We start from the raw sequence: 26,106 nt of genomic DNA, 5'->3' as shown, positions 1-26,106 counted from the left end.
CTGCAAACGGAGCCTATGCTGACTGCATCTTTTTAAAGAAACCGCACAGGCACTCGCAGCTGCTTCAAGGTATGACCATCACATCAATATTAACTTTGACAACTTTGTTATCGACTACCTAGCTGTTTTCTTTCATTATGCATACATTTTTATTTTGTTTTGACATTTTCATTTAGAATCATTTGAGTTCAATGAATGGAGCTTTGGGTGAAAGTTGACAACTAAAGTCAACTGACATGTCCTGATTGTCCGGTAGGTGCCAAATCATAGTTTAATTTTACATTTTAGCAGACGCTCTTATTCAGAACGACTTAAAGTTAGTGAGTACATACATTTTCATACTGGCCACCAAGTGGGAAACGAACCCACAACCCTGGCGTTGCAAGCGCCATGCTCTAACAACTGAGCTAAAGCGAATCGTTTCTGAAGTGATGCTATATCTGTCAGGGTGTGGGAAGTATTTAATGTTTGTCATATTGAGGTATTATTGTGGGACATAGACTGTAGGGCTACTATACCATACAGAATAGTCCAATAGACATGTTGATGTGTGGTTTGGTTACTGTTCTTTTTTTTAATAGACATTAGTATTGCATTCATCTCAGCCAATATGCGGTGGAGAAATGAAATAGTGGAACTATATAATAAAGTCGAAACAAGGTAGTTCTTTATTATTCCTTGCTGCCTATGGAAAAATCTACACCATGTTTTAAAGTAAGCTGGAGTCACACGGTACTCCACCGAGGATGGGCATATCGATCACTGTCCAAATCACTTATTATACCGTTAGAATAAAACATATGCCGACGTCACGGCCTATAAGTAATTCGAATCGCAGGGGTGCTTGAGCCAATGACTAGGCAGGTATTGGGTTTCCTTCAGAGTACTCTCAACGGGGTTGTCACCCCGCTTTTAATGCATACAGTATTTTATTAATTTTGTATTTATTGTCACATACACAGGATAGGTGCAGTGAAATGTGGTGTTTTACAGGGTTAGCCATACTAGTAAGTCAACCCTGGAGCAAATTAGGGTGAAGTTCGTTCCTTATTCAAGGAAACAACGATCTTCAAACTAGAGTCCTTTTCTTTCCCCGCTCAGGCGTTTTTTTTCATACCTTCAGCGTGGATGCGCGCTGTTTGAAACACCCATAGCAGCCCACTATTAATTCCAGGGCAGTTTATTTAGCTAGTGATTTTGAGTTGACTTGATTCCATACAGTCTTTATGATCATTTACGATAAGCCTATACTTTGTGGATATAATCATATCTCATCTGTTGTGTAGGGATGATCATATTAGAGGGAATTTTATTTTTATTTTTTTCATTTCTGAAAGTAAAACATCCCACTGGGCACAGACATCAATTCAACGTCTATTCCACGTTGGTTCAATGTAACTTCATTCCACGTTGGTTCAACATAATTTTATTGAAATGACGTGGAAACAACATTGATTCAACCAGTGTGTGCCCAGTGGGATATGACTGTAATTGGCTAAATGAAAGTCACAAGTGATAAAATACATGCTTTGAACTATGTGAAAACAAGACCACATGCTAAACACCTTCTTCACCCGCTTTGAGGATAACACAGTGCCAATGATGAGACCCACTACCAAGGACTGTGGCCTCTCCTTCTCTGTGGCTGACATGAGTAAGACATTTAAGCATGTTAACCCCCGCAAGACTGCCGGCCCAGACAGCATCCCTAGCCGCGTCCTCAGAGCATGCGCAGACCAGCTGGCTGGTGTGTTTACGGACATATTCAATATCTCCCTTTCCCAGTGTGCTGTTCCCACATGCTTCAAGATGGCCACCATTGTTCCTGTACCCAAGAAAGCAAAGGTAACTGAACTAAATGACTATCGCCCCGTAGCACTCACCTCTGTCATCATGAAGTGCTTTGAGAGACTAGTCAAGGATCATATCACCTCTACCTTACCTGTCACCCTAGACCCACTTCAATTTGCTTACCGCCCCAATAGATCCACAGACGATGCAATCGCCACCACACTGCACACTGCCCTATCCCATCTGATCAAGAGGAATACATATGTAAGAATGCTGTTCATTGACTATAGCTCAGCATTCAACACCATAGTACCCTCCAAGCTCATCATTAAGCTCGAGGCCCTGGGTCTGAACCCCGCCCTGTGCAACTGGGTCCTTGACTTCCTGACAGGCCGCCCCCAGGTGGTGAAGGTAGGAAACAACATCCCCACTTCGCTGATCCTCAACACTGGGGCGTGCTCAGCCCCCTCCTGTACTCCCTGTTCACCCATGACTGCGTGGCCAAGCACGCCTCCAACTCAATCATCAAGTTTGCAGACGACACAACAGTAGTAGGCTTGATTACCAACAATGACGAGACCGCCTACAGGGAGAAGGTGAGGGCTCTGGGAGTGTGGTGCCAGGAAAATAACCTCTCACTCAACGTTAACAAAACAAAGGAGATGATCGTGGACTTCAGGAAACAGTGTGGTTAAGAAGGCGCAACAGAGCTTATTCAACATCAGGAAGCTGAAGAAATTTGGCTTGGCACCTAAAACACTCACAAACTTTTACAGATGCACAATTGAGAGCATTCTATCGGGATGTATCACTGCCTGGTAGAGCAACTGCACCACCCGCAACCGCAGGGCTCTCCAGAGGGTGGTGCGGTCTGCCGAACGCATTACCGGGGGCAAACTACCCACCCTCCAAGACACCTACAGCACCCGATGTCACAGGAAGGCCAAAAAGATCATCATGGACATCAACCACCTGAGCCACTGCCTGTTCACCCCGCTATCATCCAGAAGGCGGGGTCAGTACAGGTGCATCAAAGCTGGGACCGAGAGAATGAAAAACAGCTTCTATCTCAAGGCCATCAGACTGTTAAATAGCCATCACTAGCACTTTAGAGGCTGCTGCTGCCTATTGAAATCACTGGCCACTTTAAGAAATGGAACACTAGTCACTTTAATGGGTAATGCGTTCGAATAAGAGCACTTCCTCCCAGCTGCCCACTGCACTGAGGCTAGGAAACACTATCACCACCGATAAATCTACAATAATCGAGAATTTCAACAAGCATTTTGCTACAGCTGGCCATGCTTTCCATCTGGCTACCACTAACCCGGCCACCAACTCTGCACCCTCTGCTGCAACTTGCCCATGCCCCCCCCGCTTCTCCTTCACACAAATTCAGACAGCTGATGTTTTGAAAGCGCTGCAAAATCTGGACCCCTACAAATCAGCTGGGCTAGACAATCTGGACCCTTTCTTTCTAAAACTAGCCGCTGAAATTGTCGCTACCCCTATTACTAGTCTGTTCAACCTCTCTTTCATAACGTCTGAGATCCCCAGAGATTGGAAAGCTGCCGCGGTCATCCCCCTCTTCAAAGGGGGTGACACTCTAGATCCAAACTGCTACAGACCTATATCCATCCTGCCCTGCCTTTCGAAAGTTTTCGAAAGCCAAGTTAACAAACAGATCATCGACCATTTCGAATACCACCGTACCTTCTCCGCTATGCAATCCGGTTTCCGAGCTGGTCACGGGTGCACCTCAGCCACGCTCAAGGTCCTAAACGATATTATAACCGCGATTGATAATAGACAGTACTGTGCAGCCGTCTTCATCGACCTGGCCAAGGCTTTCGACTCTGTCAACCACCGCATTCTTATTGGCAGACTAAATAGCCTTGGTTTCTCAAATGACTGCCTCGCCTGGTTCACCAACTACTTCTCAGATAGAGTTCAGTGTGTCAAATCGGAGGGCCTGTTGTCTGGACCTATGGCAGTCTCTATGGGGGTGCCACAGGGTTCAATTCTTGGGCCGACACTTTTCTCAGTGTATATCAATGATGTCGCTCTTGCTGCTGGTGACTCTCAGATCCACCTCTACGCAGACGACACCATTTTGTATACATCTGGCCCTTCATTGGACACTGTGTTAACAAACCTCCAAACGAGCTTCAATGCCATACAACAATCCTTCAGTAGCCTCCAACTGCTCTTAAACACTAGTAAAACTAAATGCATGCTTTTCAATCGAACGCTGCTGGCACCCGCCCACCCGACTAGAATCACCACTCTCGACGGGTCTGACCTAGAGTATGTGGACAACTACAAATACCTAGGTGTCTGGTTAGACTGTAAACTCAACTTCCAGACTCACATAAAGAATCTCCAATCCAAAGTTAAATCTAGAATCGGCTTCCTATTTCGCAATAAAGCCTCCTTCACTCATGCTGCCAAACATGCCCTCGTAAAACTGACTATCCTACCGATCCTTGACTTCGGCGATGTAATTTACAAAATAGCCTCCAACACTCTACTCAGCAAATTGGATGTAGTCTATCACAGTGCCATCCGTTTTGTCTCCAAAGCCCCATACACTACCCACCACTGTGACCTGTACGCTCTTGTTGGCTGGTCCTCACTACATGTTCGTCGTCAAACCCACTGGCTCCAGGCCATCTATAAATCACTGCTAGGCAAATCCCCGCCTTATCTTAGCTCATTGGTCACCATAGCAGCACCCACCCGTAGTCTGCGCTCCAGCAGGTATATCTCACTGGTCATTCCCAAAGCCAACACCTCCTTTGGCCGCCATTCCTTCCAGTTCTCTGCTGCCAATGACTGGAACGAATTGCAAAAATCTCTGAAGCTGGAGACTCTTATCTCCCTCAATAACTTTAAGCATCAGTTGTCAGAGCACCTTACCGATCACTGCACCTGTACACAGCCCATCCGAAATTAGCCCACCCAACTACCTCATCCCTATATTGTTATTTATTTTGCTCTTTTGCACCCCAGTATCTCTATTTGCACATAATCTCTTGCACATCTAGCATTCCAGTGTTAATACTATTGTAATTATTCTGCACTATAGCCTATTTATTGCCTTACCTCCATAACTTGCTACATTTGCACACACTGTATATATATTTTCTGTTGTATTTCTGACTTTATGTTTTTTTTTTACCCCATATGTAACTCTGTGTTGTTTTTATTGCACTACTTTGCTTTATCTTGGCCAGGTCGCAGTTGTAAATGAGAACCTGTTCTCAACTGGCTTACCTGGTTAAATAAAGGTGAAATTTTTTTTTTTTTTAAATAAAAAAAAATAATGTTTACATATCTTGCACTACTCACCTCATATGTATATACTGTATTCTATTCTATAATATTCTACTGTATCTTAGTCCATGCCGCTCTGTCATTGCTTGTCCATATATGTATACATTCTTAAATTCCATTCCTTACTAGATTTGTGTGTATTGGGTATATGTTGTGAAATTGTTAGATATTACTTGTTAGATATTACTGCACTGTCGGCGCTAGAAGCACAAGCATTTCACTACACCCGCAATAACATTTGCTAAACACGTGTATGTGACAAATAACATTTGATTTGATTTGATTTGAACAAGACCACATGACTGCAAGAGTACATGCTGTCATTCATTTTAACCGCATGACGAATCCCGTTGAGACATGGAAGTCCTCAACTCAATATACACTACTGGTCAAAAGTCCGGAGGAGGGAACCAGGGAAGGAGGGAACCAGGGAAGGAGGGAACCAGGGAAGGAGGGAACCAGGGAAGGAGGGAACCAGGGAAGGAGGGTACCAGGGAAGGAGGGAACCAGGGAAGGAGGGAACCAGGGAAGGAGAGAACCAGGGAAGAAGGGAACCAGGGAAGGAGAAAACCAGGGAAGGAGAGAACCAGGGAAGGAGGAAACCAGGGAAGGAAGGAACCAGGGAAGGAGGGAACCAGGGAAGGAGGGAACCAGGGAAGGAGGGAACGAGGGAAGGAGGGAACCAGGGAAGGAGAAAACCAGGGAAGGTGGGAACCAGGGAAGGAGGGAAACAGGGAAGGAAGAAACCAGGGAAGTAGGGAACCAGGGAAGGAGAGAAACAGGGAAGGAGGGAACCAGGGAAGAAGGGAACCAGGGAAGGAGGGAACCAGGGAAGGAAGGAACCAGGGAAGGAGATAACCAGGGAAGGAGGGAACCAGGGAAGGAGATAAGGCATAAATTGGAGGTGAGCAGCAGAAAGTCAGGGAGCTGGAGGAACAGTATAAGTAGTAGTGGTGGAGATGTCTGATCACTGACCAGACCAGACAGGAAGGAAGGAGGGAGGGACAGAGAGATGGGATGGAGGAGTCGGAGAGCTAGCTGAATCAGGAAAGCATCCAGAAGCCAGGGATGGCGAGGCGCCACCACCGCCCAAGTTTAACTTCACACACAGCCTCCTCCTCTTCCTGAGGTTAAACCCATCCAGAAAGAGAGGGGGAGCTGTATGAGGGAAGACTGTGTTGTACTGTAACTACCACAGCTGATTCCAATCAGGAGAGGAAGAGGAGGAGGACGTATTTAATGATGGAACACTTAATGACAACATGGGTCAGGTTTTAGACTACATAGGGTCCGGTACTGCAGCCACTGGGTCAGGTTTTAGACTACATAGTGTCCGGTACTGCAGCCACTGGGTCAGGATTTAGACTACATAGGGTCCGGTACTGCAGCCACTGGGTCAGGTTTTAGACTACATAGGGTCCGGTACTGCAGCCACTGGGTCAGGTTTTAGACAACATAGGGTCCGGTACTGCAGCCACTGGGTCAGGTTTTAGATTACATAGGGTCCGGTACTGCAGCCACTGGGTCAGGTTTTAGACTACATAGGGTCCGGTTCTGCAGCCACTGGGTCAGGTTTTAGACTACATAGGGTCCGGTACTGCAGCCACTGGGTCAGGTTTTAGACTACATAGGGTCCGGTACTGCAGCCACTGGGTCAGGTTTTAGACTACATAGGGTCCGGTACTGCAGCCACTGGGTCAGGTTTTAGACTACATAGGGTCCGGTACTGCAGCCACTGGGTCAGGTTTTAGACTACATAGGGTCCGGTACTGCAGCCACTGGGTCAGGTTTTAGAAGGTTTTAGACTACATAGGGTCCGGTACTGCAGCCACTGGGTCAGGTTTTAGACTACATAGGGTCCGGTACTGCAGCCACTGGGTCAGGTTTTAGACTACATAGTGTCCGGTACTGCAGCCACTGGGTCAGGTTTTAGATTACATAGGGTCCGGTACTGCAGCCACTGGGTCAGGTTTTAGACTACATAGGGTCCGGTACTGCAGCCACTGGGTCAGGTTTTAGACTACATAGGGTCCGGTACTGCAGCCACTGGGTCAGGTTTTAGACTACATAGGGTCCGGTACTGCAGCCACTGGGTCAGGTTTTAGACTACATAGGGTCCGGTACTGCAGCCACTGGGTCAGGTTTTAGACTACATAGGGTCATCACTAGTTGTCTCTTAATCACGTTTCAGAACATCAGAACCTCAGTGACTTTTGTTCATTGAGTTTGCTTTAAGTCCAGTTCAAGAGAAGGTTTGATCTGAGCTAACTACAGTAGCAAGCCTAGCAAGAACTACAATTTGCTAACTACACTAGCAAGCTTTGAGACAGTACAGTCCTGAATAATTAACATCCTCTACAAGGATCCCTGGTCTCTCCTAGCATTCCTGTATTTTAATCTGCTATAGAATAATTGTCATGAGGCATGTGTTTCCCGTCATTTATAATGGCAGTCTTGAGGGCCATCTTCATTTTAACGCAACTCTGCCTCTCAGACATGAAGTGGAATCTCTGCAGACTATAACCACGTACTGTATTATGGTACCGTTACTGTATTAGCCTGTAACACAGATGCGTTAAGAAACCATACACAATGGAATGGGGGATCTAACTTTACTGGCCTTCATGACTACACATGAGGTTCCACTTCAGCATGCAGTCTGTAAGTGCTACACTAAAACCATCCAGCTGCACAAGGACATCACTTTAGCATTTATTAAATACAGTATATCAACTTTATTTTTTTGTTCAACAACCCCCTTATATCCTGATATATTTCCCCCTTCTGCACATGCTGTAAGGTGTAAGTGCCATTGAAGCCGTATATCCATGGTGGTGGTACACCATCTGATTGACTGATTGATTGATTATTCCACGCGTGAAGTTCCACCTCACCATACATCTCCAGTATATCAATTCAACGTCTTATTCTTTTATTCAACAACCCCCCTTCTATCCTTTCATCCTCCTTCCACACATACTGTTAGCAAGACAACTTTTAGCAAGACAAGTGTTAGCAAGACAAGTGTTAGCAAGACAAGTGTTAGCAAGACAAGTGTTAGCAAGACAAGTATTAGCAAGACAAGTGTTAGCAAGACAACTTTTAGCAAGACAAGTGTTAGCAAGACAACTTTTAGCAAGACAAGTGTTAGCAAGACAAGTGTTAGCAAGTCAAGTGTTAGCAAGACAAGTGTTAGCAAGTCAAGTGTTAGCAAGACAAGTGTTAGCAAGACAAGTTTTAGCTAGACAAGTGTTAGCAAGACAACTTTTAGCAAGACAAGTGTTAGCAAGACAAGTGTTAGCAAGTCAAGTGTTAGCAAGACAAGTGTTAGCAAGACAAGTGTTAGCAAGACAAGTGTTAGCAAGACAACTTTTAGCAAGACAAGTGTTAGCAAGACAAGTGTTAGCAAGTCAAGTGTTAGCAAGACAACTGTTAGCAAGACAAGAGTTAGCAAGACAAGTGTTAGCAAGACAACTGTTAGCAAGACAAGAATTAGCAAGACAAGTGTTATTAAAGTTATATCAATAAGTGTGGCCATGGCTGCGTCCCAAATGACACCCTATTCCCTATCTAGTGCACTTTATACAGCTGTGGCCTATAGGGGCTCTGGTTTATAAAGTAGTGCACTATATAGAGGATAGGGTGCCATTTGGGACGCAGCCCGCGTCACTGACCAGGTGTGAACTGCCCCTCCATGGCGGTAGACCACTAGATTCATAAAGCGTTTTCTAACTACAGCAGGTATTCATTTTAGAGCTGTAAAGTTAATTGACTCCATTCATTGCCACGATTATATTTCAGTTGTCCTCTTGGCCCAGTTTCAGCTTTGCTCAGCTCTGCTCTGGCCGCAGTGTTGTATTTCATCTAAACCGTCAAAGCCTTGGAGTTTAGGTTTTCCCAACTGAGCATGATTCAACTCTCCGTTGAGTCTCTCCAGTTCAGCACAGGAACCCCTCCCTGTGTCCTCCTATCCTCTAAACCTCTCCTGGAACAGGGCCAGCTCCAGCAGAATGAAACTAATTGCCTTCATGTTGTATTCTCAGACGTATAGTCAGACAACAGGTGTAAATATGAAGTCTTTATATAACAGCTACCATGCTGTTTCACCAACATGGCAGACACATTACCCTATAGCCTACAGAGACACACACACACACACACACACACACACACACACACACACACAGACTCTCTCACTCTACCTCAGCTGTAGTTACAGCACATTATAACATGACGTGTTAGACGTGCAGTTGGCTGCAGCAAAGGTTTTTTATTGGTTACCTTCACTCTCCAACACCCCCCTTCACTTCCTCAGCCTTCACTCTCCATCACACACCCTTCACTTCCTCAGCCTTCACTCTCCATCACACACCCTTCACTTCCTCAGCCTTCACTCTCCATCACACACCCTTCACTTCCTCAGCCTTCACTCTCCATCACACACCCTTCACTTCCTCAGCCTTAATCACTATCAACTGAGATCATTTGTCATCAATCGTTGGCAGTGTTATCTCAGGCAAAGGGAGTGTCCTGCCCAGCCCCAGCCGATACAGTGCGTCAGTCAGGTCGCATCCCAAAATGGCACACTATTCCCTATTTAGTGCACTACTTTTTTTTAACAAGGGCCCATATGGCTCTGGTCTAAAGCAGTGCACTATATAGGGAATGGGGTGCCATTTGGGACTCATTCTCAGTCTGGAAGTGTTCAAGCTAACCCATCCAGCATACAGCACAGGGACAACACACACAGGACCTTATGACACTGTGAGGTGACATCATCTCAATACTTTGATGACACCCTCGATGTCACACGTACACACACACACAGTGTTGTACAGCTAACCTTGTGGGGACACACAATTCAGTCCCATTCAAAATCCTATTTTCCCTAACCCTAAACCTAACCCTAACCTTAATCTTAACTTTAACCCTAACCCAAAAACCTAACACTAATCCTAAAACTAATCCTAGCTCCTAACCCTAACCCTTAACGTAATTCGAAACCCCAACACTAATTCTAACATTAAACCTAAACCCCCTAGAAATAGCATTAGACCTCATCGGGACTAACAAAATGTCACCAGTTGGTCAAATTTTTGTTCGTTTACTATTCTTGTGGGGACTTCTGGTCCCCCTACTGGACTTCTGGTCCCCACAAGATTAGTTAAACACGTCCACACACACACACACACACACACACACAATCCACCAATCAAATGTACAAAATAAAAGGATCCAAACATTTCAAAGGTCCCTGTATGCATGGCACTCAAGGGTACAGAAAGCACCTCCTTCTCCAAACAGCCAGTCTGCCCACGGCAGCTGAAACAGAGCAGTACCTAGCCAATTGCATTGCCTTAGTTTTTGTCAGGCCCGCAATTTGTAGGCCACACACTGCAAGCCTGTGTACGTGGCCGAGACTGCCGAATATCAGCGCCATCAGCTTGCACCTCCGCCCGAGGCTGTCCAAGGGTGCCACGAGGGGCTGGTACTTAAGCAGCTTCTCGGCAAAGGCCTGCTCCATGTAGCCGTCAAATTAGCAAAATGAGCCCCTCCCCCTTGCCTCCGCCCACAACAACAATATCTGGTGTATTCGGCACACAGGAAAACACATCATCATCAACATCAAACCAGGCTTTAGATCTACATAGGATCCGGAACTACAATGGGGTTTAAGGGGAGGAGGAGGAGGGGGGAAACGTCATTTCACACACACAAGCACACACACACACACACAAGCACACACACACACACACAAGCACACACACACACACACACTCTCCCCTGATTAGGGGTTAATCCTTATGCATCTGGCCCGCAGGGTTTTGCTATCCAGGCTGTTTTAGCACCATCTGAATGGGGGTTTAGGTTCACAGTTCACACAGAGTTTAGCTATCCAGGCTGTTTTAGCACTATTTGAATGGGGGTTTAGGTTCACAGTTATGCAGGGTTTTGCTACTCAGGCTGTTTTAGCACCATCTGAATGAGGGTTTAGGTTCACAGTTCACCCAGAGTTTACCCTACAACAGTGGGACTTGAACAGGAGGGTTTGGGATACTATTTGTACTGAGTTAACACTACAGACATTAACACCAATGCGTTAGGTTAACCAGTTGGCCAAGGGTGGGGACCTGGAACACATGGAGGGGAATGGAGTCAGAGGTCTTGTAAATGTGATGACACTTAAAGCCCAGAGACATGCCAGTTCAGCGCTCAGCTCGCCTCACACACAGACTACGTCCCCCTTTTCATGCTGTATCAAGTGATCCAGGCCTTATTCCATGCCGAGGAGCTGGCTGACTTAAAATAAACTAAACTGCAGTCTAGACACAAGGCATGTCAGGGTTTCTTTGCTTCGCAACAGCATCGTACACCTTTAAGGTGTCACTTAGGCTATCAAATATCCAAGCCTTTAGCCAAGATGTAGCACATTCTTCTTCACTGTGACAGATAGAGGGGTCTTTCATGGATAGTAGCCTCTGCCGAGTCCCCAACAACCGTGTGTTCAAGTTTTCAGGGGAAATGGAAAGAGAGCCTGTGACTTCGCGTGACTTCCACTTTTGGACGTTAACAAGGAGACACTCTATCTTAACTCCTCCTCCACATTTACTGGATTGGTTGAAAAGTGCAGAAGAGAACCTCCCGCGTCAGTTTCTTTCCTTCTCGTCAAGACCAGTATGTAGGGAATCTAGTTTCAGGCGTTTCTTTTACGCCTGCTACTTTAGGTCACGTGGAGAGAGACCCATGCATGGAGCATTTTATATTTCACTGTTCCCGTTCCAGTCCCTATTCCAAATCAAGGAGGCGGCTGATTTAAAAACTAAAATAACTAGCACTCAAGTCAAACAAGACATGTCAGTGTTTCTTTGCTTTTAGACAGCATTGGACACCTTGAGTTGTCACTTAGACTAGACATAAGCCTTTAATGTAGTCTACCAAGACGACCTCAGTCTTTAATGTAGTCTACCAAGACGACCTCAGTCTTTAATGTAGTCTACCAAGACAATCTCAGACTTTAATATAGCCTACCAAGATGACCTCAGCCTTTAATGTAGTCTGTCAAGACGATCTCAGACTTTAATATAGTCTGTCAAGACGACATCAGCCTTTAATGTAGTCTGTCAAGACGATCTCAGACTTTAATATAGTCTGTCAAGACGACATCAGTCTTTAATATAGTCTGTCAAGACGATCTCAGACTTTAATATAGTCTGTCAAGACGACATCAGTCTTTAATATAGTCTGTCAAGACGATCTCAGACTTTAATATAGTCTGTCAAGACGACATCAGTCTTTAATGTTGTCTACCAAGACCACCTCAGCCTTTAATGTAACCTACCAGGACCTCAGACAGATGGGTCTTTAGTGTTAATGGAGAGACCCATGCAGGCAGCATTGGACACATCAAAGTGTCACTTATGATAGATCTAAGATCTTTAATTAAAGCAAAGTAACAAGATGCACTACTTCCCGCTTCACTGTGACAGAAGGGTCTTTAGTGTAGACCCCAAAAAACGGTCAGTCAAATAAAACAAGACATGATAGTGTTTCTTTGCTTTTCAACAGCATTAGACACCTTGAAGTGTCACTTAAGCTATCACATGTCTAAGCCTTAAACAAGAGGTACCGCCTCACACTGCCTCAACTGATCCAAATGTACCACCATATTCTTCACTGTGACAGAAGGGTCTTTAGTGGAGAGGCAGCGTTTTTATATTTCACTGCTCTTGTCTTCCCACGGAGATATAAACAGATGATGTCAGAGGGTGGTGCTCGCTCTCTCGCTCGGCTCTTGCGTCTGCCCAGCAGATGGTACGCAGCGTTAGTAAAGAGACTTGGAACAATCGGCCATAGAGAAACATCTGACATTTAGAGGGGGATTTCTGGGGAGGGGGATGGAGGGAGAAAGGGATGGAAGGGGAGTAAGGGAGGGGGGGGGGGGGGGGGACAAACTTCCTCGGCTGTCTGAACCTGGTTTTTGTTGTTGTAAAACACGAGTAGAGCTTTTACTGTGACGTATCATATAATGATGATTATTAGGTACATCTGTCATCATTATGTCTTCAGTATATCTCTATCAAGTTGACCAATTAATATCTGCAGCTGTGTTCATTTAGTAATTACCACGTCAATGTCCTCCCAGTGTCTCTACTATCGTTTCAATATTGATCCCACTGTATGTCTCCACTGTCATCTCATTTGACATTGACAATGGTTCTGTTCTTGTTGCTTTTCCAGATGAGATGTGACAAAGCTCTCACCTACCTAAGATTTATCGGGACGACAATGTTTGGAGTCTCGCTACTCGTGGGGATCTCTACCGCCTACATCATGGGCTACCAGTTTTTCACCACGGCACGAAACCACTTGTCCTTCGGGCTGTACGGGGCCATCCTGGTCATCCACCTCCTCATCCAGAGTCTGTTCGCTCTCCTAGAACACCGGAACATGAGGAGATCCCTGGAGACGCCCATCAAACTCACCAAATCACTGGCCCTGTGCATCGCAGCCTATCAGGAGGACCCGGCGTACCTGAGGAAGTGCTTGGTATCCGTCAAGAGGTTGACCTACCCGGGCATCAAGGTCGTCATGGTGATTGACGGGAATAACGAGGACGACAACTACATGATGGAGATCTTCCGGGAGATCATGGGCAGGGATAAAGCCGCCACTTACGTCTGGAAAAACAACTACCACCACCGGGGACCTGAGGAGACGGACGAGACGTACGCTGAGAGCCTGCAGGCCGTCTTGCGCCTGGTGCTCAATAATAAGTGTGTCTGCATCATGCAGAAGTGGGGAGGCAAGAGGGAAGTCATGTACACAGCCTTCAAAGCCCTGGGGAGGAGTGTGCACTATGTTCAGGTAAGTCCTGGAGGAGGAGGGGTTGGAGGGGGGGCGGTGCGGTTTATGCCAAGCTAAATATGGGGTACACAAAGACGCTTTTGTGCTCTCTTTCTGAAAAAAGGATGGTGTGGAGGCCATGTGCATGTACCGTAGCTTCAAGGCTGCTAGGGTAATGCTGTTCATCAGAGTGCTAGACCTCAGTGTGAAGCCATTAACATATTTTTCTGCACTCAGTCCAACTCAGACAAAGTGGAGAGACCTGTCGGCTAATAGGTTGGAGTCAGATCATGTTGCATAGCATGGCGTCAAAACACACAGTATTCTCAATGAGGAACTTTAAAAGTGACAGTGTCCGCATTGGCTACTATCCCAAGGCGTGTATAAAGTTCCTTCAATAACATTTACTAAGTAGTATTTTTCCCAACTGTGCTGTATATACTACATTGTGAATAGTTATACAGCAATACTGGAGTGTGGGTCCTCCAAACTGCTCTGGATAATACTGGAGTGTAGGTCCTCCAAACTGCTCTGGATAATACTGGAGTGTAGGTCCTCCAAACTGCTCTGGATAATACTGGAGTGTAGGTCCTCCAAACTGCTCTGGATAATACTGGAGTGTAGGTCCTCCAAACTGCTCTGGATAATACTGGAGTGTAGGTCCTCCAAACTGCTCTGGATAACTAGATTGTCTGCCTCTGAACGTCATGAGTCTTGAGGTGGGATATTGGAGACCATACAATAGATGCTAGCATCTGTTTTCGGCAAAAGCTTGAACATATACACGAGTCAAACACGTTCCAAGCTCGGTACACTCTTAGAAAAATGGGTTTTACCTGGAACCGAAAGGGTTATTCAAGCGGTACTACTATGGGGACAGCCGAAGATTAAAGGTTCTAGATAGCACCTATTTTTCTGAGTGTAGTACCGGTAAAGAAAAAATGGTTCTGTCAGTGAAAAAAGAACGCATAGTTCGTATAAACAGGTAATAATGAGATCAATGAAAGGCTATATCCCAAATGGCACCCTATTCCATATTCAGTGCACTGTTTTTGTCCAGGGCCCAATAGGGATCCGTTTGGGACGCAGTCTAGTACACTGCTGTCTTTCCACCGCAAACAGCTGGTTTCAGTTATATTTCTAACCTCTGATCCAAAGCTTATGTAGGGCTAACTGTGTTGCCATTCTCACATATCTGTCTTAGCTAGCTATTAGCTACCAGACCTGTGTGGTTATTCTCACTGTGGGGTCTTCTGTCTAACGTACCTGATCGTGACGTTTAAAGCCTTGGCTTGGCAACACACAGATTACTTGACTTGACTTGATTTAGGCACCCTATTCCCAAATGGCCACGGTCAAAAGTAGTGCACTATATAGGGAATAGGGTGTCATTTGGGAAGCAGCCTTAAGGCGTCCGCATGCTTCCCAGCTGAAAGTTCATATATTATAACAACATCTTGTGATGTTTGTATTCGTTTTGGACTTCGGTTAGGGTTTTTTTCAGCTGTTCGGGCACACAAATTTTTTTCTGGAAGCAAGCCGATGTTCGGGGGCCGAAGTCTACGCCCCTTCGTCGGTGATTGGTCAACAGTAGGGATTCTTCAATAAAGTCTTTGTTGTCATTCAACCAGAGACGACTCGTTTTCATTGAAAAATACTGCACCAAACATCTTAGTTAGATGTCAAATTGTGCGACTAAGATCTCCTCTGCAAAAAATGTATTACAGATTTCTTGAGTTGTCTTAGATTAATTCTGACTATTTTGAGGAAGTGTATACTGGCTACGGCGTCTCAAAATGGACAAACAGTACTATTGCCGCTCTTTTATCGTTTTTCAAGCGAATAACTTTTAAGGGAGTATGCCAGCACACTCGTTCGGTTCGACTACCCGAATAAAGGCTTCAGGACTTACCTGAAGCCTTTATTCCCTTTAGCTGCTAGTGGAGCAGAGGGCCTCAACAGTTCAACACAGAGATGACAGATTTTTCTCTAAGGCTATGTCCTTGCAAAGGTAGCCAGTTTAAACTGAATTACTCCAAATTGCTTAAATGGAAATTTCAAAAATGTTTAGCGTCGTAGGCATAATCTCCAGCACCATCCCAGCATCAACATATGTTGAAAATTGCAAGTTTCTATGTTTTGTAGTAAAATAGATAGAGGAAGGTAAGTGTTTCCGATGACATCATCGATGACATCATCGGTGTGCATCATGTGATTTTAACCAATGAATGAGGAGGCATTACCTACTAATTGCCTAATAATTGTCTACTAATTAGTTGATGATCACATTGGAAACACTTATATATTTTTTTACTACAAAACATTGAAACATTTTCAAAGATGTTGATGTTGGAGTGGTGCTGGAAATTATGCCTACGACATTGAAATGTCCCTTTAAGCATTCCTCTTAGCGGTCCCTGTCATGTCTGATAAGATATGTTGCATCAGTGGATGAACTTTTCGTGACCTTTATTTAGCTACCGGTTGCTGCATGATCAACACAATAAACTAACATTGCTTTGCTGCGTCCCAAATAGCACCCTTTTCCCTATACAGTGCACTACGTTTGACCAGGGGCCCATAGTGTCAAAAGAACTAAACCTTCTATTCTCACCATAACTGTGTGTGAATAAATTGATATTGTGGCATTGGGTTAACGCTTAACTACACAGGCGTAAGAGCAACTTAATGTAAAGTGTTACCCGGCATTGCTTTGCAGTGTCATTATTCTGTTGGCAGGCTATATTATGGGTCAACTAATATTCCAGTATATTATATAATATATATATAATATATACTATTATAATAATATATATAATATATACTATTATAATAATATATATAATATATTACTAATATATAATAGTAATATTCCAGTCTCACACTGCGAGAGGAAGGCCCCAGGACACCCAAGACAACCCCTCGTTTGTTAGAGAGCTAGCGCCGTGCGACCAGCGTACTAAGGCGTTAGAAACAGGCCTACAACGCAGTCTGTCGGACAGAGGACATGCGCTACGTGTCGTATGGATCCAGTTGGAACATCAGTGAATCCATCGTTTCGTCTGCTGACTTTATGACCTTAGCCTTTGCGATGTCAAACCTTTGTGGTATTTGTGGCACAGATCAACCGACTGACGCCAGATGGAACATGTGTTACTGAGAATCACTTTTACACAAGCTATTTCCGATAACCACTTATCGAAGGAACGACTGATTATTAGCGGTTTTCGTGTTATCTCCCCAAGCTGAGGCTTGTTACAGCTGCAATCTGTTTACTCTTTTACTGTCAAACTAGAAAGATGAAATGGGACTTTCCCCCTTTTGTTTTCAGCATCTGTAGTCTTTGTAGTGATTTGTTGTTGATCTGTGGATATTAATGCCATTTATGGGCTATCAGAACAGGTTTGGTGCTAACGTTGCTATCGGACTGGTTGCCAAGGGGAAGTGATCAAAGAAATAGAATTCCATTTCTATAGTAGTGATGCAGCTTCACTTAATCAAACACTCAACAGATTATGAAAATAACATGAGTAATGTCGTGCACATTAGAATGATTGCAGGTGTGCCAACAGGCTATGCCAAACTTTGCACGAGCAGCTGTTCTCACTGGGAAAGGGCGTGTGTATTGATGTACTGTGTATCAAAAGCAATAGACTGGTTAGGGTTACAGAAGTATATTCCTGAGGTGTTTTGATTATCTTCTGGCCATATCATTCTCTTTAGTTACCCTCCTTTCATGACATTTGTGTTTTAATTCATTACTCTTACAGCAGAAAGATAGAAATTGAATTCTCACAGCACTACACAATCAAAATTAATTCATTTTCAAACAATTCAAACAACTATCTTGATCTTTCTCTAAATATTACTATTTTGAAATAGCTATACTACAGGTTGTTGTAGGATGCCTTTTTGACTACAACAAATTCTCTGCCACCACCAGAACACAACAATCACAACACAACCCTCTCTCAGTCAGAACACAACCAATCACAACACAACCCTCTCTCAGTCAGAACACAACAATCACAACACAACCCTCTCTCAGTCAGAACACAACCAATCACAACACAACCCTCTCTCAGTCAGAACACAACCAATCACAACACAACCCTCTCTCAGTCAGAACACAACCAATCACAACACAACCCTCTCTCAGTCAGAACACAACCAATCACAACACAACCCTCTCTCAGTCAGAACACAACCAATCACAACACAACCATCTCTCAGTCAGAACACAACCAATCACAACACAACCATCTCTCAGTCAGAACACAACCAATCACAACACAACCCTCTCTCAGTCAGAACACAACCAATCACAACACAACCATCTCTCAGTCAGAACACAACCAATCACAACACAACCATCTCTCAGTCAGAACACAACCAATCACAACACAACCCTCTCTCAGTCAGAACACAACCAATCACAACACAACCATCTCTCAGTCAGAACACAACCAATCACAACACAACCATCTCTCAGTCAGAACACAACCAATCACAACACAACCCTCTCTCAGTCAGAACACAACCAATCACAACACAACCATCTCTCAGTCAGAACACAACCAATCACAACCCTCTCTCAGTCAGAACACAACCAATCACAACACAACCCTCTCTCAGTCAGAACACAACCAATCACAACACAACTATACTGTATCACTTCCAGTACAGGAAGCCGTCCCAAACAGCACAGCAACCTTCCTTCCTTCCAACCTCCCAGCCAAACCCCAGCCCTCCTTTCACCGGCCCCAATGACTTCACTTACCCAATAAAATAATACCCAATGAAGGAGTGACTGAAGAAATCTTTCTAATCTGTGAAGGAGATCTGTAGATGCAAATATGACTTTACCCACACGGTTGGTTGATGTTTGTTGACCAACTGACGGACCTTCCCACTTGACACTAACTTGTTTGGAACAAGCTTTCTGGGAAACATCCAGGTTGCAAACAAAGCTTCAACTTTTGACATCCAAAAGAATTACGAAATGAAAGTGGCTTTTCAAAGAAACACAAAGCAATACTGTCCATCAGTAATCAGTGTAATTAATGCACCGCTGATTGGTCAAATTGGCCAATATAAAACAAACATATCCCGCCCAAAAAACTTGATGAAGGACTCTTTGTCCGTGTAACGAGATCTTCTGCCCTAGTTTAACTTTCTAACTTCTGTATTGTGGGAGAGAGCGTGAGAAGTGTTTTGGGTGAAGTGTTTGTGGATTTAACAGGATAGTGTGTCCCCCTGTGTTTCAGGTGTGTGACTCTGACACTATGCTGGATCCCGCTTCATCTGTGGAGATGGTGAAGGTTCTGGAGGAAGACCCCATGGTGGGAGGAGTAGGGGGAGATGTGCAGGTAACGACTCCATTGTTATTTACTTGTTTGTTTGTCTGAGACAGTGTTCTCCCAGCCTGGTACCACACTGTAGGTGTTGAAACCAGCTCCAGTCTTCTGTTGATAGAAGACTGATGTTGGGTTCAGCACAGTGGGGGCTGCTGAGGGGAGAACGGCTCATAGTAATGGCTGGAATGGAGTGAATGGAATGGTATCAAACACGTGAAAATCATGTTTTTGATACCATTCCATTCACTCCATTCCGGGCCATTGTTATGAGCCGTCCTCCCCTCAGCAGCCTCCACTTATCTAACCCATCACTAACATTGCTGGTAAAAACGAATTGTGATCTTCAGTCTGGTGATTAGCAGATTCAGGTGTGTTACTGCTGGACCAAAACTCCTGACCACCCAGTAGCTTTCCAGGACTCGGGATTGGAGACCCCTGCCTTACCTAGTACACTACTGTAGTCTACATGTCTAGACTGCCTAAATGTCACTATATTCCCTATAGAATGCACTACTTTTACCTAGAGCCTTTTGAACCATAAGTACAATTTAGGCTCTGGCCAACAGTAGTGCACTGTATAGGGAATAGGGTGCCACTTCAGATTTGCTCCGGTTAGGACTGAGAGAATCTTCAGATTTGCTCCGGTCAGACTGAGAGAATCTTCAGATTTGCTCCGGTTAGGCTGAGAGATTCTTCAGATTTGATCCGGTTAGGCAGAGAAAATCTTCAGATTTGCTCCGGTTAGGCTGAGAGAATCTACAGATTTGCTGCGGTCAGACTGAGAGAATCTTCTGATTTGCTCCAGTTAGGACTGAGAGAATCTTCAGATTTGCTCCGGTTAGGCTGAGAGAATCTTCAGATTTGCTCCGGTTAGGACTGAGAGAATCTTCAGATTTCCTCCGGTTAGGCTGAGAGAATCTTCAGATTTGCTCCGGTTAGGCAGAGAGAATCTTCAGATTTGCTGCGGTCAGACTGAGAGAATCTTCAGATTTGCTCTGGTTAGGCTGAGAGAATCTTCAGATTTGCTGCGGTCAGACTGAGAGAATCTTCAGATTTGCTCTGGTTAGGCTGAGAGAATCTTCAGATTTGCTGCGGTCAGACTGAGAGAATCTTCAGATTTGCTGCGGTTAGACTGAGAGAATCTTCAGATTTTCTCCGGTTAGGACTGAGAGAATCTTCAGATTTGCTGCAGTCAGACTGAGAGAATCTTCAGATTTGCTCCGGTTAGGCAGAGAGAATTTTCAGATTTGCTCCGGTTATGCTGAGAGAATCTTCAGATTTGCTCCGGTTAGGCTGAGAGATTCTTCAGATTTGATCCGGTTAGGCAGAGAAAATCTTCAGGTTTGCTCCGGTTAGGCTGAGAGAATCTACAGATTTACTGCGGTCAGACTGAGAGAATCTTCTGATTTGCTCCGGTTAGGACTGAGAGAATCTTCAGATTTGCTCCGGTTAGGCTGAGAGAATCTTCAGATTTGCTCCGGTTAGGACTGAGAGAATCTTCAGATTTCCTCCGGTTAGGCTGAGAGAATCTTCAGATTTGCTCCGGTTAGGCAGAGATAATCTTCAGATTTGCTGCGGTCAGACTGAGAGAATCTTCAGATTTGCTCTGGTTAGGCTGAGAGAATCTTCAGATTTTCTGCGGTCAGACTGAGAGAATCTTCAGATTTGCTCTGGTTAGGCTGAGAGAATCTTCAGATTTGCTGCGGTCAGACTGAGAGAATCTTCAGATTTGCTGCGGTTAGACTGAGAGAATCTTCAGATTTTCTACAGTCAGACTGAGAGAATCTTCAGATTTGCTTCGGTTAGGCAGAGAGAATTTTCAGATTTGCTCCGGTTGTGCTGAGAGAATCTTCAGATTTGCTTTGGTTAGGCTGAGAGAATCTTCTCACACTGTGGTTTATTAACTGATGTAGTGATGTTGATGCCGTTACGACCCGCATTTAGAGCCTACACAGAAATCAAGACAACCCTCTTAAAAGTATTTTGATTTTTTTTTCAACAAGTAAGCTTCAGTGCTACAGGTCTTTCTTTTATGATCCTGTGAAGTCTTTCTTTAAAGATCAAGAGTAATGGTTCAGCCTACACAGTTGTTGAGTAGCAAACCTGGCAAATAATATAAACTGTAAAAATGCATCTACACAACAGGACATTCCTTGACATAATTGAGTTAGCCTATACCTTAGGTATATATGATTACTCTCATTTTTGCTAATTAGGGGTCCTTAAACCAATTACCTACGATTGTGCAGTTTGGTTGCTATGCTAATAATAGAGAATGTGTTTACAGCAGTTGTTAACCAACTTAAATACCCTGACCCTCAGAGTCTTTCTTCCTCCACAGATCCTGAACAAATACGAGTCCTGGATCTCGTTTCTGAGCAGCGTCCGTTACTGGGTGGCTTTCAACATCGAGCGAGCGTGTCAGTCCTACTTCGGCTGCGTCCAGTGCATCAGCGGACCACTGGGAATGTACAGGAACAACCTGCTCCACGAGTTCCTGGAGGATTGGTACAACCAGACCTTCATGGGCAGCCACTGTAGCTTCGGCGACGACCGCCACCTCACCAACCGCGTACTGAGCCTGGGCTACGCCACCAAGTACACGGCCCGGTCCAAGTGCCTGACCGAGACCCCCATCACCTACTTGCGCTGGCTGAACCAGCAGACCCGCTGGAGTAAGTCCTACTTCAGAGAGTGGCTCTACAACGCCATGTGGTTCCACAAGCACCACCTCTGGATGACCTACGAGGCTGTCATCACCGGATTCTTCCCCTTCTTCCTCATCGCCACGTCGATACAGCTGTTCTACCAGGGAAGGATCTGGAACATCCTCCTCTTCCTGTTGATCGTGCAGGCTGTCGCCCTCATCAAGTCCTCCTTCGCCTCCTGCCTGAGGGGCAACATCGTAATGGTCTTCATGTCCTTCTACTCAGTGTTGTACATGTCCAGTCTGCTACCGGCCAAGATGTTCGCTATCGCCACCATAAACAAGGCCGGCTGGGGCACGTCGGGGAGGAAGACGATCGTGACTAACTTCATAGGGCTCGTTCCCATATCGGTCTGGTTCACCATCCTCTTCCTTGGCGTTATCTATTCGGTCGTCCAGGAAACCAGAAAACATTTTCCAGAGTCTGAAAAGAAAATCTTAATCGTTGGTGCGATAGTGTACGCCAGCTACTGGGTCATGCTCTTAACGTTGTACACAGTATTGATCACTAAATGTGGCAAGAGGAAGAAAGAACAGCAGTATGATATGGTGCTGGACGTATGACACCTCCCTCCTTTCCACCTCCTCCTCCCCCTGAAACTCCTTGGTCTGCGTCTCAAACGGCACCCTATTTCCTGTATAGTGCACTACTTTTGACCAGGGCCAATACAGCGCTCTGGTCAAAAGTACGACACTTTTTAGAGATCAGGGTGCCATTTGGACATAGACATTCTCCCTCTCAACGTTTACAAAGTGAAGAATCTCAAACTGCTCATTGATTGTTGGACTCTCGGGCAGGTGACGTGAAGTGACGATGCCAGGAGAGAGATATCATTGCTGCTGTGACTGACTGAAACAAGAAACTACAGATATTTCCTTCTGAAATATTATGATGATGAGGTAAAAAAAAAAAAATCACTTGTTGTTGATGTGTTTTGCCAAATGGAAAACCACCAAATGGACATCCTGTTTTCCACATAGATACACAGAGATGACATGCATTTAAAAAAAAATAGTCCTATGCACTTTTATGTCTCACTCCCATTGTGCATAATATGAAGATCAAATACCTCAGTGGTTACGTTTTCATCGTATGAGTGAGTGATCGGGATGCACCCAGAAAAGGGCTCATTCTTGTTTATAACATAATTTATGATATTTTTTGGTCATATTTGTCTTTTTTTTTTATACACAGTTCTTAATGAAAGTCAAAAGCTGGAATTTCTCAGTCTTTTGGCCGTGCTGTACCTGTTGACTTGTTACTTTGTAAGTTACATATTGTATTTGAATGCCTTTTTATATAGACCTTTTATTCTATTTTTGCTTTAATAGCCACCAAAGATACTTTATTTTAATTCATTTTTATATAAAAATTGAAAAATGCATTGTGCATTCAACTGTTATAACAATGACGTGTGTATCTGATCAACAATGTGAAGTTAAGAGCTGGGTTTTTGTCTGCAATGATAACAATAAAATGCAAATCTAGGGATAAGTTATTGAATACAAGAAGGGTGATTAACCTGTGTTTTTTAATGTACATTGACAGAAAACCAGCAATATTTATAAGAACATTCTGTGGTTTATAGATAATTATATATTTGATAATATACATTTTATAATAGACCTTATAGAGACCAAAGTTCCTTTTGGAGAGGTAGCCGTTCTGCAGGATTTTGCTCCAGCCCTACTCTTAACATAGCCTGGTCCCAAATCTAAATTAGCAAGACAGCACAAACAGATCTGGGACCAGGCTAGCACTAATACACTCTATTCTATTGATCTGCTGCTCCACAGGACCTTGATTAGCTGGATCAGGTGTGTTGCTGCAGGGCTGGCGCAAAAGCCTGCCACCCAGTATCTCTTCTGGAGGCGGTTTTGACCACCCCTTGCCTTCCTATAGGACTTCCTGAAATAGGTTTCATACGAGCTCACATGAGGACATGCGTCACATGATGCATTCTGAAAATGTTATAAACAATGCGCTAATCCACATCAGATTAAAATCCCAACAGATACATTTGCACAAATTTTTTTTAATTATCTATTCCAGAGTATTTACTCTTTAGAGAGTTTAAGAACACATTTTACTACATTTTATTAGAATTGAGAAGACCGAATATTGAACCGTGACTTTGGGATCATGGGTAATATTATCATGAAGCACTTTTGTGTGTTGTGCCAAAAATAAAAAAAATAAAAAATGTCTTACTATGTTTAGAATGTTGTCATTATTAATCTATAATAATACTTCTGTCATGATGAATGTGTGTGACTCCCTCATGTCTTATAACACTGATGGTCAGTAAAACACACTTGTTTGCACATAAAATGAGACATTCTCAGTAGTACAGTAGCGCTAGCTTCCATTGGTGGATGTTGCTGTTTGGCTGGTGTTGTGTTTTTATTGTTTCAATGGAGACAGCTTCATCTGAAGAATAGAAGGCCTTTCTCCAGACAAGTATCGTGGGGGGTGGAGTGTTGCCATGACAGAGAAGCTTATTTATGGTACACACAAATGTTTTAGTATAAAGTAGCAGAGTAGTGAAATCAGTCATCTGGATTTGACCACAATCCATAAGGATACTCTCGCTAATCTTCCCAGATCATCCAGGAGGCTCTTTCCAACTTTAAATCACTTTGAATGAGATACATCACACATTATTAATGGGGAGGATTTCTGTTTTTCTTTCATCAGAATTCTCACACTCTAACTCAATACTCTATTATTCAAGCCAGCCCCTTCCAGAGTACAGAACTGGGTTATTACTCACACAATATGACATGTCTAGTCCTCCTAGACTAACATTGGATTGAACATGTTGAACCACCTGCTGTTAAAATTCTCCTGAGTTCTGCTGTATTTCTGTCCAGTCTCCAACATGCGTCCCAAATGGCCCTAGTCAAAAGGAGTACGCGATATAGGGAATAGGGTGCCATTTGGGATGCAAACTCTTGCCTGGTCTCAGACCTTAAGGGGAAAATTGGAACCGCAACATTGTACTATACCACTTTCAACGGGTGGTAAAACATTCCAGCTTCTTCCTGGTTGGTTGGGTCATGGAAAGAAAAAGTAAATGTGAATTCTCTCAGTACTGCACAGCCACCAAGCCAGCTGTGATTCCTCTGTCTAGCTACCTCGCTGTAGTAACAGACTGAGACCACGTCATACATCCAGAACGGCACATGTGGGCAACATCGGAGCCAAGTCCCCCAGTGATTCACACCTGGGTTCAAATACTATCCGAAATCATTAGAAATACTTTATCTATGTTTGAAAGAGCCTGCCTGGCGAAATGGAACCAATGGAATCATTCCAAAAGTGTAGAACCCCGCCCATCTGTCACTCCAGGCAGGATAAAGCAAATGCTCAAAGTATGTGAAAGATTTCGAATAGTATTTGAACCCAGGGTCTGCAGTGCGTCAGCAGTGCCATTCCCAGCTCTGCCAGAGGCATTAAAGTAGCGCTCAGAGCTGCAGCTATTCCCCTCAGTCTGTGGGAATGAATGTATTTAACTCATGTCATGTTCTCCCGCATGCAGAGCTCCAGTTCTTGGTCAGAGCTGCCAGACTCTGCATAGTGGAATCATTAGCAGTACAGGATCTGTGGGACTGAATGACTAAACAGTTCTAGAAGCCATTGAGACTCTAAAGAACACATTGACTGTTGTGAATGTTCTACTCATACTGTAGATATAGAACAGATATGAAGAGTTTCATTCCAAAACGCTATATCTTTTTTTGTACATTCGCTTTTTTTGTTTAAAGAACTTATGAAAGAGATTGGTGTGTTTTCCCCATCTAATCATGGCATGGGGTTGTTGAATGACAGATGAGTGTGTTTGAAACCTATCACTACATCGTTTCATGTCAGAGAGACAAACCATCACATGTTGTTGCAAAACAAGATATATTCGCCTCACTTTCAAATAAAAAAGTAGCTCTGTAAGGTTTTACACAGTCAAATGTGACAAATAATTTAATTTTTAATAAAGAACTGTACAAATGATACATTTGTGACATCAATATTTAAATGTAATTTGTTTTCATCAATACAATAATATGAGATCT

The 26,106-nt window shown here is 44.1% G+C and overlaps 1 protein-coding gene across 1 annotated transcript; it reads left to right on the top strand.

The window, feature by feature from the left end:
* Positions 1–13,365: 13,365 nt before the first annotated feature.
* Positions 13,366–22,937, top strand: LOC311126558 (hyaluronan synthase 2-like; the record flags this gene model as incomplete). Its single annotated transcript, XM_084200551.1, has 3 exons — positions 13,366–13,992; positions 19,239–19,340; positions 21,670–22,937. 3 exons carry the CDS (start codon positions 13,366–13,368, stop codon positions 22,597–22,599), a joined length of 1,659 nt encoding a protein of 552 aa, XP_084056677.1. The 3' UTR covers positions 22,600–22,937.
* Between the last annotated feature and the right edge of the window lie 3,169 nt (positions 22,938–26,106).

Source organism: Coregonus lavaretus (assembly GCF_964263955.1).
Source record: "Coregonus lavaretus genome assembly, contig: HAP1_SCAFFOLD_3229, whole genome shotgun sequence".
Taxonomy (NCBI): domain Eukaryota; kingdom Metazoa; phylum Chordata; class Actinopteri; order Salmoniformes; family Salmonidae; genus Coregonus; species Coregonus lavaretus.
The sequence above is the reverse complement of the archived record's forward strand: the minus strand, read 5'-3'. Positions and strand labels throughout refer to the sequence as shown.